The 16,882-nt window shown below is 40.2% G+C and overlaps 1 protein-coding gene across 1 annotated transcript; it reads left to right on the forward strand.

Annotated features, from left to right (window-relative positions):
• The first annotated feature begins 13,144 nt into the window (after positions 1-13,144).
• On the forward strand, positions 13,145-15,664 carry LOC124935211. The gene is made up of 4 exons (XM_047475659.1): positions 13,145-13,409; positions 13,602-13,823; positions 13,878-15,154; positions 15,218-15,664. Exons 1-4 carry the CDS (start codon positions 13,145-13,147, stop codon positions 15,662-15,664), a joined length of 2,211 nt encoding a protein of 736 aa, XP_047331615.1.
• The last annotated feature ends 1,218 nt before the right edge of the window (positions 15,665-16,882 follow it).

Below are 16,882 nucleotides of genomic sequence, written 5' to 3' on the forward strand. Positions count from 1 at the left end.
GTTATTAAAAATAAATTTTTAATCCCTTTTAAATCCATTTCTTCACCAAAATTTTCAAAAAAATATTTCTAGAATCATAATAACAATTATGATCATATTTTATTTCTCTTGGAGTTTTGGGGAATTTTTTAATTAGTTTAAGAATGAACTAAACATAATTCATGAATAAATCACAATCAAATCACAATTAAACATAAATCATGAATACAATATTTTATCGTCAAATTATTTTTGGAATTTGGAAAATTTTCTTAATTAGGTTTAATTATCACAATAATTAACCTTTAATTAGGTTTTAATTCCTTCTTTAAGTTATTTTGAATATAAAAATCCAAACTATTATTTTAATATTATTAAAAATAATAATATTATTTGAAAATAAGGTAAGTCAAATTTTCATTCTTCAATATATAAAATGAGAAGCGAATTTTCTAGATGCGGCTGGTAGTTATCTTTGTGCGGTAATTGATCAATTGGCTCTAGGCATCAACTATTTTAGAGTCAAAATATGTTTCACTTTTCAATGAAAGCATGTGTCCTTTGTTCAGCGTGATTCAGTCGCTTTGGAATAAAACTTCACTACAAAGACAAATGAAGAAAACACATCCTAAGAGTTAAGAACATTAAAATAACTATGAAGAATTCTAAATATGTTACCTTAAGTAAGAATCTACAAAAATTAAGTCCACAAGATCTTGATCAAATTCAGAAATTTTGGCAACATGGAAGACACCAGAATAATTCTTCCTAACTAAAGCCATGTAAGGAAAACAAAGAGCCATCCTAGGTTTTTTAATCCTATTAGGTTATGTTCGGGTTGGGCCTTCTTTTGCTACTCCAACATCTGTAGGTTGAGGTTCTATGGAAATAGCCGCAGCTGTCAGCACTTTGAATGCCTCCACCACCAACCGATTGTTAATCATTAACTTTCTCTTCCTCTTATGTTGTGTTCTAAGCGGAAGTGGGACTTCTTTTGCTTCGGGGCTTCTTCGGGTGATGATGATTCAAGTATAAAATTCCTCTTACTTTATTCTAATTGAGGCATCTTTTCCTAGCCCAACCACCAATTGGGGTTGATGATCTATGGCTCAAGTCGCATCCTCCACCACTTGGGGTTGATGATCTATGGAAATATTCGCATCATCCACCACTTGGGGTTGATGATCTATGACAACAACCGCATCCTCCACCACCACTTGGGGTGGTGTTTCAACTCGAACCTCTACGGGTTGAGGTTCTTCTATAGGTGGTTCCTTTGTGAAATAATTGTGAATGGAATCCCTAAGAAATTGATTTGTGTTCATGGCCTCGTACAAGACATGGATGGAGGAATCAAATAGGACAGATGGGTTGAGTTTCTATTGTTTTGATAATCTTGCTACATCTGCCAACATTTGTGTTGTTTTTGCTATATTTTGTGCAGATTTAGCCATGTTCTGTGCAGATCTGACAATAATGTCTAATGTATTTTTAACGATAGAGGAGGTTAATACCTGAGGCTCATCCTCTCCAATCTAAGCCCTCTCTACATTATCTACCACATGATCTGACACCTAATCTGTTATATTATTTTTCCACATGCCCTTCTAGATGATCTTCCACCTCATCTTCCGGATGATCTTTAACTTGATCTCTCACCTCATCTACAATCATCTCAGGCTCATCCTGGTGGGTGCTTGGAAGTGGAAGGCATCCAACATTCCTTCCATATCTGAATCCTCCTTGTTTCATTTCCATTTGAATCCTACTTTTCAGCTTATTGTCATTCTAACATGACAATATCGGAAATTGTTGTTCATAAGGTTGTTGGAGTTCAAGGTCCGCAATCATATCCATGTAGAACAACTGAAACAATAAACAAAATATTAAAACATTGATATTTAAATAAATTATTAAATAAAAGTAATGTTAAAAATTACTTACAATGAAAAATGTACGCGGTCCAAAGAAATGACGACATTCATTCTCCTTCCACTACTGGTAGACTTCAACTAAGCTTTTAATTGTGAATTAGCACATATTCAAGTTTCGAATATTATTGAAATCAAATAAAGATTTCTGGATTTTAAACCTTCGGGTACAAAAATTGGTAATAGAAGTGTACATAATTTAATGATGCTTTGGAATGCATGTTTTGAGAATATAAGTGTATACATGCACTATTGATTTTGTGATGTACAGAGAAATCTGCTGACAACATAGACTACAAAGTCTATCTTAAAATTATTGTCAGTTGCTCTATATTTAGAATCATCTTTGGCATTATAGTTGTTTTAGGACCATAACTATTTCGCGTGTGTCCCAAGTGAAATTAAATAAAAATATTATTAAATTCCACATTGTCTACTTTAGTCCCTCACTTATTCATCATATTTAGGGGACTCTGTATCGTTTCCAATAGACTCAATAATTTCAAGTTCCCCTCTAAGGATGACCATTACGCATTGAACATCCCTTCCTCAAGTTTGACTTCCTCGGCATTTCATTGGTTGATCGTACAATTATCATAATCGAATGACCTGACGAGGTGTCGAGAGAGTTCGCTCAGACATTTTGAAAGGCCAAGTGTAAGAAGCCCTTCGAAGCTTATGGCCTTCACGGCCTCTTTTGGTTCTTTTGTCAATTTTTTAATTATATTGAAAAGACCATTTGACGAGGTCCTAGTCAAGAAAATGTTGTATTCAACTTTTTGGGAAAGGAGATGAGGGGATCTGGAGGTGAAGGAGTCGAGGGTGTGAGGTGAGAGCTAGAGACGAGGGAGCGGAGGGTGCGGTGGGAGCTAGAGTTGAGAAAACGGAGGGAGTTGATGTAGTTGCATACCATTGATCATTAGTTGTAGCTGTAATGGCCAACAATGACAAATATGCTTTTGAGGGCCGACAATTGTTCCTTTTATAAACTCTACAAAAATAATAAATATATAAATGAAGCACAATTAACATTTATCTGAAACTGAAAAATTCAAGTTTTATTTAACACTTTGACAAAAAAAATTAACAACACATATGAAAATTTAAGTGTCAAATAAAGCCAAATAAGAAACGGGATATTAGCAAATAAAGACGATAATGGTCAAAATCTAACGTTTCTAAAAATATCTAGAACTTATATAACTGCAAATTCAATGTTGGTTCCATTATAGACCTATATAACTAAAATTCCTATATAAATGAAAATGTAACTTTGGCCAGATTTACAAATGATAGTTACAATGGAAAATCTTAAACTCAGTTTATTCCACTTTCACTCAGTTTTGTTACTATCATTAACATGTAATTACACACTTTAACTTTTCACCAAATAAAAATTTTTAGTACCCCACAAATTCAATGATTTCTTATTTTTATTGGAAAACAATTCAAAGTTCTCTAAACAAAACCTAATTTCAAATGGAGTTTACTATGACACTGATAGAAAAATTAAGAAAGTTAATTTTTGGAACCGGCCAGACGAACTAAACAGCTGTTAACTCTCATGTGCAGGTACAAATCAAAACCATATGAACCGGTTGGGGCATCATAAACCGGTTGCTGTTATACTTCAAAGAAATCAGTTCCAAGTGATCAAGTTAAAGATCAGAGGAACCGGTTTTTACCTTCTCAAGCGACCGGTCAGCAAAGACAAAAGTTTACACACCAGCCGGATCATACAGCACAAGACACAAAAACCGGAAGATTCAAACTTCAAGAGTGACGTACCATGACGAAAGAAACGTGTCTTGAAAGAATAAAAGAAGATCGGATCCGATCGGAAGCATGCGAGGAAAGCAATGATGCTTTATTGATCCGAAGTTGACAACCTGAGGTGCATGTCCAACACGTGTCCAAATATGAAAACCGGCTATGTCATCTTCTGCTCAGAGCTGCCTGCATGACTGCCAGGTGTTGAGGAAGGTGAAGCGTGCAAGCAACCTCTCTGCACCAGGCGTGATAACGATCAACTAATCCAGAGGAGAGAGAAGAAAAGAGACCGTTGGCTCTTCTCAGCTATAAAAGGAAGACGAAACGTCTTCATTAAATGCGAAGTTGCAAGTCACAAAAGCAAGTCACAGATTACGAAAAACATTAAGTTAGAGAGATAAACTTCTATATTCCAAAACCGGTGTGTCTAAAACCGGAAGCTTTCTATATTGTGTTGTGTTGAGTTGTTGTATTACATCAAAGAGTGAGATTTGGTGTAACCGGCGAGTAGCGAAGTTGGGCTCGACCGGAGGTATTGTGATAACTATAAAAGTTAATGGAGATCCTTCTCATAATCTGAGAAGAAGGGGTGACGTAGGAGAGTTTGCTCCGAACATCCATAAAAATCCTTGTCTCGTGTTCTTTCGCTGCTTTCATCACTTACCTTACCTAACCTCAAACTAATCATACGCCTTAAACCGGTCACTCATATCCATAAAACTAACTCCTCCTAAAACATCATCTAAAGTCGCAAACGTTGCTTCAACCTGAAACAGATATTTCCGCCCTTGAACCCGGTTCAAGAGTCTGTGACAGTTTGTGCAGTGCTGAGAACGGTTTTAGTCTCTAACCGGACTATCACCAAAGTGTGTTGTGTGTTGTAAGAGGCCACCCTTTCTAAAACCGGAAACACCCCGGTCCTCCAAGGGCGTCCCCGATCCTAACAAGTGGTATGAGAGCGAGGTTCTTAGCACTCAAGCAACCAAAGAAGATGGGAAGCATGACCCACAGCGACAAGCCGCCAATGCTAAACAGCGAAGCGTTTAGCAGTTGGAAGAAACAGATGTATCTACATCTGATTACGTTAGATGATGAGATGAGCCGAGTCCTGAAAGAGGGACCGATCAAGATCAACAAGGAGGCAGACCTATGGACGAATGAAGATCGAAGACGGAGTAACCTGGACAACCATTACATGAGACACATCTACAAGGCTATAGATGATAACACTTTGAACAAAATATCAGAGTGTGAAAATGCAAAGGAAGCCTGGGAAACGATCATTCAGATCCATGAGGGAAACGAAAGAATTAAGGAGAACAAAATCTTGGTGGCTACACAGAAATATGAAAATATAAGGATGAAACCAGGGGAAAACATGAAGGAATTCAGCAACCGGTTTACTAGTGTAGTCAACGAGCTTCAAACACTCGGAAAGAAGTATGACAACCGAGAAGTAATCATCAAAGCCCTAAGATCTCTACCAAGCACGTGGGACATCAAGACCATGGTGATGAGGGAATCGAGCACCCTTGGGCAGATGAAGTTGCATGATGTGTTCGAGGATTTAAAAGCCTACGAGTTCGAGATCAAGTCTCGGATCGAAGATGAAGCATCCACATCAACCGCAACCAGAGCTTTGGTTACATCGGTGGAACTGGCGGCTCAAGTATCAATCGTTCCGGCTCCAGTCAAAAACACCGATCAGAACACTGAAGATGTGATGGCGATGCTAGCTCAGAAATTCAGGAAATTCATGAAGAAGAGCCAGCCACCATCTAACAATGATTTTAATTATAACTATGTAGATAAATCAAACAAAAGATGCTATAACTGTGACGGTTTTGGACATTTCAGGTCAGAGTGTAGAAAACCAAGGAGAGACGATAGAAAACCGGAAGGGAACTATCAGGGAAACAACTATCAGGGGAACAACTACCAAAGCAACAAGTACCAGGGAAACAACTACCAAAGAAACAGGTACCAGGGAAACAACTACCAAGGGAACAACTACCGGGGAAACAACAACCAACGAAACGACTACCGGAGAAACGATGATCATCATGCTGACGAAGGAAAAGAGATTCAGAAGGCACTCATTGCATCCGATGGCGGAAGCGAGTGGGCATACTCCGATAATGAAGACGGTGAAGAGAAAGTAACCTAATTCATGGCAAACGACGAAGAGGTATTTGATTTCTCTTCTGACGAGTTTACCAGAGAAGATCTGGTTTCTACACTCAACCAAATGGTTGCTGAGTTCAGAAACATATCTGCATACATACCAACTCCAATAGAATCTAAAATCGAACAATCAAATGATGTATATGATAAAATCTGTGAAACCAAAATGTATGAACCGGATGAACTATTCTCCGATAATGAGAAGACAGTTCAACCGGTAACCGAAACCGATGAACGAGCAATGTACGTCACTGCTGCGTGGGAGAGATCACGACAAGCGGTAAAACAAATGTGTAACTATAAAAGACACCCGAAGTGTAGGTATGGTATCGGTTACGAACCAAATAAACAAAACGAATCAAAACAACTTAACAGGATAAAACTCACGAAAAATAATCTTCCGTTTATAAAATTTGTCAAGAGCTCACAAACCGAAAATGACTTAAAACCGGAAGAAACGCTTAAATATGTAAGTCCTACCGAATCCGAAAAATGGCTTCATCCTGAGAGAAGGAAAGACAACCGGAAACAGAATAAACTGAATAAAACTCTACATCAAAGAAACACATCACAACATAAGGCATTCTTGAGCAACAACTAAGAAGTTAAGCCAAATATTATAAAAACAGATACCGGGAAAGTGATCCGACTTATTCAAGTCTGGATCCCAAAGGGACTAATCAACCATGGACCCAACTGAATGTGGGTACCAAAAAGGTGTAAATAATTGTTTGTTGCAGGTTAGGAGGAGCAACCGGCTAAAGAATTCAGAATGGTACTTGGACAGCGGATGCTCAAGGCATATGACCGGAAACAAGGAGCTACTAACCGATATCAAGCACGAAACCGGAGCAATCATCACATTCGGGGACAACTCGAAAGGTAAAACCGTGGGCAAGGGTAAGATTGTCCATGGTGATCTATCCATAAGTAATGTATTATTGGTAGAAAAATTACGTTTTAACCTGTTAAGCATAAGTCAAATGTGTGATGTGGGTTACAAAGTTGAATTTCATAAAAACTCATGTTTAGTTAATAACCAAAATAATGACATTCTGTTAACCGGTAACCGGATGGGAAACATTTACAAAGTTGATTGGAAAACTTATTTTGAAAAACCTGTGTGTATGATAGCCGGAAATGATCCAAACTGGCTTTGGCATAAACGGTTAAACCATTTGAATTTCAAAACGATTAACTTCATTTGTTCCAAGGAACTAGTTCACGGTTTTCCAATAGTTAAGTTCTCAAAAGATAAAGTATGTGCTGCATGTCAAATGGGCAAACAAGTAAAATCATCTTTCAAAAGTAAATGAAATTATCAATCTGAACGATGCTTAGAACTCTTGCATATGGATCTGTTTGGTCCGGTCAAAGTAACTAGTTTAGGAGGCATGCACTATACTATGGTAGTTATTGATGATTATTCAAAATTTACTTGGGTTACATTTCTAGCTTCTAAAAATCAAGCAACTCCAAACCTGATTAAACTGATTTTGAGAATACAAAATGAAAAATCCATTCGAGTGAACAAAATCAGAAGTGATAGAGGAACTGAGTTTATAAATAGTAATTTAACTACGTTTCTTGATGACTCCGGTATTAGACACGAGTTGTCTAGTGCCAGAACTCCTCAACAAAATGGTCTGGCTGAGAGAAGAAACCGGACTCTCAAGGAAGCCGCAAGGTCAATGATAGCTGATTCGGGTATTGCTCAAAAGTTTTGGGCTGAAGCTATCAACACCGCTTGCTATACACAAAATCGATCTTTAGTAACTAAACGGTTTTCTAAAACTCCTTTTGAAATTTACTTTGATCAAATTCCAAGTGTACGGTATTTTCGAATTTTTGGTAGCAAATGTTTTGTTCACAATAACGGCAAGAATTACTTGACCGCTTTTGATGCAAAATCCGATGAGGGAATAATGTTGGGATATTCAGCGGTAAGTAAAGCCTACAGAATATACAATACTAGGACTTTAACAGTTGAAGAAACCGCACACGTTGTTTTCGATGAATCGGTTGAACGAAACACTGCATTACCCTTCGACTTTCACAACAGAATGGAAAATTTTAATATCTATTCTGATGATGAAGACGAGGTTCCGGTTTTTAGACGATTTGTCAAGGACCAAGCGGTTGATGCTGAACCTCAGCCTGATCAAGCTGCTTTATCGCAGAAAGTTGACGCTTCAGTTTCTATTGAAGAAATCGGTCGGTCTGACTCTGTTCAACCTACCGATCAGTCTAACCTTGATCAGCCAACCGAAAGTTTGATAGACACGTCTCGGATTAACCTCAGAAGGAACAAAAATCATCCTCTTGAACTAGTAATAGGTAACATATCCTCACCCGTCCGAACTAGGCAACAAAATTTGGATCACTATGAAAACTCTGCTTTCATATCACAAATTGAGCCGAAAAAGGTGGATGAAGCATTGTCAGATCCAGATTGGATCTTAGCAATGCAAGAGGAATTAAACGAGTTTGAGAGAAATAAAGTCTGGTACCTAGTTCCCAAACCGAAAAATAAACCGGTTATAGGAACACGATGGGTATTCAGAAATAAACTCAATGAAGACGGTTTAGTTACGAGGAACAAAGCCCGGTTAGTGGCTCAAGGCTATAAACAGGAAGAAGGCGTTGATTTTGAAGAATCATTTGCCCCTGTAGCTAGACTAGAGGCCATTAGAATATTTTTAGCATATGCAGCTTTTAAAAACTTCAAAGTTTTTCAAATGGATGTTAAGAGTGCTTTTCTAAATGGTAAAGTAAATGAAGAAGTGTATGTTAATCAACCTCCAGGTTTTAAAAATCCAGAACACGAAAATCATGTTTACCGGCTGAATAAAGCCCTTTACGGTTTGAAACAAGCTCCAAGAGCTTGGTATGATACATTGACACAATTCTTATTTGATCACAAATTTATAATAGGTTCGGTAGACAAAACACTTTTCAAATTTGAAAGGAATGAACAAATCTTACTTGTTCAAATTTATGTTGATGATATCATATTCGGATCAACCGATCCAAAATTATGTGACAAGTTTTCGAAAATGATGACTGATAGATTTCAAATGAGTATGATGGGAGAATTGAGCTTCTTTCTAGGACTTCAGGTTAAGCAGATTGAAGCCGGAACCTTCATAAGCCAACCGAAGTACACAGCCGAACTGCTGAAGAAGTTTGGGATGGATACATGTGCCGAAGCGGCTACGCCAATGAGTCCTTCCGTAAAGCTGGACAAAGATGATGATGGTGAAGCCGTTGACATCACAGCATATCGAGGAATGATCGGATCATTGATATATCTCACAGCCAGTCGACCTGACATTTTGTTTGCGGTCGGAGTATGCGGAAGGTTCCAAGCAAATCCAAAGCAATCTCATTATACGGCGGCCAAAAGAATTCTAAAATACCTAAAGGGAACTCAAGAAGTGGGACTTTGGTATCCAAAAGACTCGAGTTTCAATCTTATAAGCTACTCAGATGCCGATTACGCAAGATGCAAAATCGATAGAAAGAGCACAAGTGGAACCTGTCAGTTTCTAGGCGACCGGTTAGTCACTTGGAGCAGCAAGAAACAAACATCTATTGCAACATCAACCGCAGAGGCAGAGTACATAGCGGCTGGAAGCTGCTGTGCACAACTTCTCTAGATCCAACAGCAACTAAGGGACTTCGGAATAGAGGCCAAGGAATCTCCAATCTTTTGTGACAACACCAGCGCCATAGCAATTACATACAATCCGGTGTTGCACTCAAGAACAAAGCATATCGATATCCGACACCATTTCATCCGGGAGAATGTTCAGGAGAAACACATCCGGCTGGAATATGTCTCGACCGAGCAACAAGTAGCGGATATATTTACAAAACCGCTACAGGAAGCTAAGTTTTCTCACTTTCGAAATATTTTGGGACTTACTAATCTTAATCAATTAATATCATGATTATGCATGCATGTAAGAAACCGGGATATGTGCTCAGGGAGAAGCTCTCGTTTCTCAAACCATATTCAAATAGGCCATTGATAAATCAAAAATGCTAACCGGGAGGAAGTCTCTGGTTATGCCCAATTACTTCATAGTTTCAAATCACGTGTATACTTACTATACGGTTGAAATAACCGGGTTGAAGTAGATATAATAAATCCAAAGTTGAACAAATGTTGACATAAATCAACGTTTCTTCACAATCGGAACAAAATATCCTACTAAAACCGGTCATGGAAAACCGCTTAGTACAAATGCATTCTGGTCTGATGGAATGAACTTCTCCGGCTAACCTGGGATGACTGACTGAGTTTTCATGCAAATTTTGAAAAATGAAGCCTGTAATCAATAAAAACAAGTCTACCACAATCGAGATGACGACATGTGTCCATCATCAAGAGAGGGAGACTCACATCTTGTCAATAGATATTTGTCATCATTATTATCTTGGTAATAATTAGATTTTATCTTGGAAATAAACTTTGGTTACTTCAACAAGTTAAAGCCTATTAAATAACTGATGACATCATCAAGCATGCTTAAAACTCATTAATCTAGCCGAACCCCTGGCTATATAAACAACCCTTAAACCTTCACAAAACTTCACAAAGATTACTATTCACAAGTATCATTCTTGAGATAAACCCTCTCTCTCAAGAACATGAACACCAACTCCCTAGAAAAGAAGATTCTATTGGCAGATTTTAATTCAATCTACCAATATGAAGATCACGAAATCAAAGAAATGTTCTTAGCCGTAGAAAGAAGCGGGCTAAGAAGCTTCCTGGAAAACAGATTCATTCTTGACTACCTAGTAGTCGAAGAATTCTTTCAGACCGGAAAAGAAGTGCATCGAGATATAATCGTTGCACAAGTCTACGGTAAAAAATTCTTATTCAGCGAGACGGATTTCGCTGTATACTGCGGTTTGCCCAATGAAGGGGTAACCGACTTAACATACTCCCCGGTGACCATGGAAGAGATGTGTCGCCGGTTCTCAGGATCTGACATCCCGGTTAAACCCTGGGGTGCTAAAAGCCAACTTTCTCATAAGTACCAGCTTCTCTGTGAGATTCTGGGAAAGTCCGTCTTGGGCAGAGAGAAAAGTTACTACTACACCCAAAGGCTCTTCGAGATGATGATCGCTGTAACGGTTGGGACACCGGTTAACTGGTCCTGGATCATCTTCAGTAACCTGAAGAAGATGCTCCTCTCCAACAAAACCGGCTACGCTCCTCAACTGAGCGGTTTCTGTGCAAGTCTGGACATCCACTCCGGACCATTCGTAACTCTCCATCCTAGGCATGTGCTCACCAAGGAAAGAGTACAAGATATGATCGACCGGTGGGAAGCAGTCAGGGCTAGAAGAAATCAAGCGGCTGAGTCATCTAACGTCTAGCCTGTCCTCTTCTCTGTCCTATTTTATCTTTTTCCAAAACCGGTAATTTTGCTGTACTACCGGTTTTGTACATCAATCAATGAATCAGATTTACTTCCTCTTTTAAGTCAAAACTTAAAAATCATAAATGATCAAATATTCAATGTGCCGTATCAAAATCAAATCTCTTGGAAACAGAAACTCTCATTATCAAAAAGCATGCCTAACTTGTTTCGACAAGACATGCCTTTATTCTCCTAGAAAATCACAAAGTCATTAATGACTAGACATAAACGGCTAGATTTTTCAAAATATCCTCATTAAATGCTCTCAACCGTTCCAAGCTATAAAAGGAGGTTCACTCCTACATTTTCAAAACACGCTTCTAGTACTCCTTCTCTCTAAAACTTCAGAAAATCCTTCTAAACTTCCCTCACTACTCATCATAATGTCGGCCGAACTCAGAAATACCCTTATCGTCGATTTTGAAGACATCAAAGATAGTGCATACTATGAATGTATCTTTCAACATATCATAGATTCGGGGCTCTAAGGCTTTCTTAAAGGTTCAGACACTATCCTCGTAGAGGAGGTGTGTGAATTTTTCAACAGCGGTCATATTCTAGATGATGGCAGCATACGCACCATCGTCGACGGTCAATTCCTTCGGTTTACCGAAGAGGAATTCGCCAACTTCTTTCACCTTCCGACCGAAGGTTTTTCGGACTTCCCAACGCCGTTCCTACCGGCTAAGGAAGACTTCTTCCAAATTTTCTCCTCTTCCAACGCTCCGATCAAGGACTTTGGGAAGAAAGAAACCCTCGCTCCTCACTATCAAGTCCTGCATGACTTGGTTCAAAGGTCTATCATGGGCCAAATGCCTAACCAGAACTACAACCGGGAGGCATTTGACATCATGATAGCCATCATTCGAAACTCGTCGATCAACTGGGCAACCTACCTCTTCAACAAACTGAAGCGGCTCATGACCGCTGCAAGGGAAAGGACCAGTTTCGCTCCTCAAATCACCCGGTTCCTGTTGTCCAAACGTCGCAACCTCGGAACTGGTGTTCCGGTTGGACCATCCAACACCATCACCATGCTCATGATGCACAGGTGGATATCAAGGATTGAGGAACGGTCACCCGAAAACACCGTGGAAAAGTGGTACGAAAGGAGGATGGAAGGGGGATGGTTCACAGAAGACTAAATTTTTTTTTGTCTTTCCTCTCCGGTTTTTTGTCATTTTGCTGTACGACCAAAAACCGCTCAATGTTCACCATTTCCTTTATTTATGAAATATTTAATCCTCAAAGTCTCCGGTTTTCATTTATATCTTTCTTTCCGGTTTCTTAAACTTATACAAAAACTTAAAGTAAACTTAAACAATTCCTGTTAACAAGTCTTCAAGTAAAACCGGAACATCGAGCAAAAGTGAAAGGTTTGAAAAACTTAACCGCCCACGGTTTTACCCCCCAAAATTTACCGCCCATGGGTTTCCCGCACTTACCGCCGAAAGTTATTGCAGTAACTTTTGGAGGGAAAGTTGGCGCCAAAAGCATCAATTGACGGTTCATCTTTCAACCGTTCGGAACCGCCATCTATATAAGTTCACATCATCTCATTCGACACTTGTGCTTTCTCTCTCTACAAATTTCGAGATCTTCAAAGGCTCTCTTATCTCCGATCATCATCGTTCCTTATTCCTCTCTTTTCAAAACTATCATGGATCTAAGCAAAGCCCCTTTCAATGGATGTTACAAGTGGATTTCGCGGATATTGATGAACACGCCGACGACAAAAACAAGGTTGTTCTTCAACTTCTAAGAGATTCTGGGTTGGAGAAGTTTCTATCCGGTTCGTTCACCATTTATCCGGCGGCGGTGACGGAGTTCCTGGCGACGGCGATGCTCACGAAGAGGAAAGTCTCAGCCACAGTCAACGGGAAGGCCATTCTAATCACCGAAGAGTTATTTGCTGAAGCTCTCGGTATGCCCAACACCAGTCTGGACCTAAAGATTGACCTAACCGCTGCAGAATCAAACGCTGTCCGGTTGGTGATCTCTTTCTCAGATCAGGATCTGGTGATCCACTCTAGCCGGAGGAATAAGCTAAAACCGGAATACAGATGGTTGCTGACTGTCATCGCCCGCTCACTCCAGGGAAGAGGAGGTAATTTCGACAACCTGACGAAACTTAAACTTAAAATGCTGTTGGCCATTGTCCGCGGTGACAAGGTGGACTGGGGATACGTCATTTTCGAAGAATTCTGCCAGATGGTGATCAAGAAGGATGGCCGGGTTTAGGCTTTTGCAATGCAAATCGTCAAAATTCTTCAGTTCCTTAATGTGGAACTGGGTGAAGGTAAACCGCTTCCAATCATCAATATTCTTGACTCAGAGTCAATGATCGAAAAACCGGAGAAGACGATCAAACCCAAGTCCTCAAGAACAAAGTCGTCCAAAGGGACCAGCTCTTCGGCTCCGGCTGAAGAAGAAACCAAGAAGAAGAAACCGAAAAGAAAAGCAGTTGAAACCGAAGCCCCACAAGAACCGAAGGGGAGGAAGAAGGCGGCTGCAAGGAAGAGTTCTAACATACCGGCGGACTCCGAGAAAACTCTTTCCTCGAATAATCCACCAGAAAGAACCGCAGACGTCTTTCAACCCACTCCCATCAACACCGTTGTTCCTACCCCCGTTCCATCTAATTCTCCAAGGCAAACCGAATCCTCGGGGAGCCAAGAAAACAAGTCAGTCTCCAAGGAGGAAGCAAAGGTAAGCGTTCACTCTGAAACCTCCAAGTCACCAAGCAAACGAATTGAAGAGGTAATAGCCAACGTGGGCTTAAACACCTCTAAAGCAATTGAGGATGTAGTCCAAGACATTGCAAAGGAAACCGAAGAGGACGATGTGTCAAGTCGTCGCAAACCAGTTGATGAGGTTGAGATACCTGATCAGAGTGAAGAACAACCGGTCGAAGAAACGGCCAAAACAGCAGACATTACACCTCCGGCTCAGGAGGGTAATCTTGAAGAACAGGAACCATCCAGTTCCGCAAGAGGCAAGACAGCTCCAGAAAACCAATCGGCTCAAGATGGGCCATCTGACTCAGCCACAATACCTGAAGGTTCTGGTCAGGTCAACAAAGGTAAAGGGATTCTTATCGAAGATTCAACGGTAACAGGAAAGGGTACGCTGCAAACCGGTCCTCAACCAGAAGTCGTAACCGGGGACGAGGTTACCTTTACCGCAGAACAAGAAGATGAAGTTTTCGAAGAACTTCTCAGGAACATGAACAAGGGTGCAAATGATGCGTTAGCTCCATACCTCATGTGGGTGAAGCTCAGGTGTGAAACAAAGTTATCCGACATGGCTCCAGGATTGAGCGGCAACAGGCATTGGGACAGGCTCATCAGGCTGGAAGAGAGGGCCCTCCAGTTAGCTCACACCGATCTTATCCAACCAGCTTTCAGTAAAACCGCAGTACTTCTTGAAAACGCTCGGTTACAAGCAGTGGAGAATGCCTTTCAAGAAACTAAAGGAGCGACGCTAAACCCGATTGAAATGAGAATGGTCGAACGGTTCATTGCGGTGCGAGAAAAGCTCGTACAAAATCTCGATCTTTTTGATATGCAGTGGAGGAAAGGTTGCCGAAGCCAACTCAATAATGCCGACCTATATCAAAGTAAGCCATTCTATGCGGTTGGTGAGACATCCGGAACGGCGGAAAACCTGGAACAAGAATCTTCTCAAACTGCTAAGGCTCCTGAAATCGATCAAATAAAGCAAGCGGTGGTTGAGACAGTTAACTCATGCCTTGGAAGCTATAAAACCGCAACCGATGAGAGGATTGCAACGGCTGAAGCTAACCTGTCAAACTCTATAAAGTCCATGATAGATACGGCTATGCAGACCTTAGTCAAAACCTTGATCGCCGAGTCCATCCAAACCGCAACCGCTCCATTGTTAGACATGCTGCAGGCAATGGCCATTCAAATTGGGGAAATGTCCAAAGTTCAAGTCAGCACAACTCAAACGCAAATCGAGTCAGATACTGAAATCGCTAAAAGGCTGCAAGAGGAAGAAATGGAATGGGAACGGGTGCAGAAGGAGATTGAAGACAAAGATTTTGAGTTTGCCCAAAAGTGCAACGAGGAGGAACAGGCCAACATCCAGAAACTCCCACCGGTTCAACCGTCCCATTCAATGGACACAAGGAATAAGAAGAAACGGAGCGCGGTTGCGAAAGTACTCAAGCGGGCAGAACAAAGAGCAGTTGTACCAGTCGTGCTAAATGTGCAACCGCTTGATGAAGAAGAAGAAGAAGACTTTGAGGAACTTAACCAGCGGAAGAGAAGGGCAACTGCAGGCTCAACCGCAACTCCAAGCTTCAGACCTATTACTGCTCCACCGCTTCCTCCACCATGACCAGTCTGTGCCAGTTTTGGGTTCAGCAAAAAGACTCCCGGTCATTCAAGCGTATGAGCCGGAATACTGATTGATGCTGAAAGACGTGAGAGGGAGTGGAAGGCAAGAGAAGAAGAAGAAAGAAGACAGTTTGAGAAAGAACTGGAAAAAGAGCTTCACAAGGGGGGGTCATCCAAGCCTTAATCTTTCTTTATTTCCTTCAAAACAATTTATGTTTAATTATGACTCAGAACTTGGTTATTTTATTTTTCTGATAGTTTCCACATACATTTTTGGAAAATCAAACACATATTTTTGAAACATCTTCTTCCAACATAAAATAATTAAAACGCTAAACAAGCTTTTCAAAACCGGCCACTCATTACAAGTTTTGAATATTTATTCTAAATAATCAAAAAGGGAGAAATTGATAGAAAAATTAAGAAAGTTAATTTTTGGAACCGGACACTCATTACAAGTTTTGAATATTTATTCTAAATAATCAAAAAGGGAGAAATTGATAGAAAAATTAAGAAAGTTAATTTTTGGAACCGGCCACTCATTACAAGTTTTGAATATTTATTCTAAATAATCAAAAAGGGAGAAATTGATAGAAAAATTAAGAAAGTTAATTTTTGGAACCGGCCAGACGAACTAAACAGTTGTTAACTCTCATGTGCAGGTACAGATCAAAACCATATGAACCGGTTGGGGCATCATAAACCGGTTGCTGTTATACTTCAAAGAAATCAGTTCCAAGTGATCAAGTTAAAGATCAGAGGAACCGGTTTTTACCTTCTCAAGCGACCGGTCAGCAAAGACAAAAGTTTACACACCAGCCGGATCATACAGCACAAGACACAAAAATCGGAAGATTCAAACTTCAAGAGTGACGTACCATGACGAAAGAAACGTGTCTTGAAAGAATAAAAGAAGATCGGATCCGATCGGAAGCATGCGAGGAAAGCAATGATGCTTTATTGATCCGAAGTTGACAACTTGAGGTGCATGTCCAACACGTGTCCAAATCTGAAAACCGGCTATGTCATCTTCTGCTCAGAGCTGCCTGCATGACTGCCAGGTGTTGAGGAAGGTGAAGCGTGCAAGCAACCTCTCTGCACCAGGCGTGATAACGATCAACCAATCCAGAGGAGAGAGAAGAAAAGAGACCGTTGGCTCTTCTCAGCTATAAAAGGAAGACGAAACGTCTTCATTAAATGCGAAGTTGCAAGTCACAAA

Source organism: Impatiens glandulifera, chromosome 4, assembly GCF_907164915.1.
Source record: "Impatiens glandulifera chromosome 4, dImpGla2.1, whole genome shotgun sequence".
Lineage (NCBI taxonomy): Eukaryota > Viridiplantae > Streptophyta > Magnoliopsida > Ericales > Balsaminaceae > Impatiens > Impatiens glandulifera.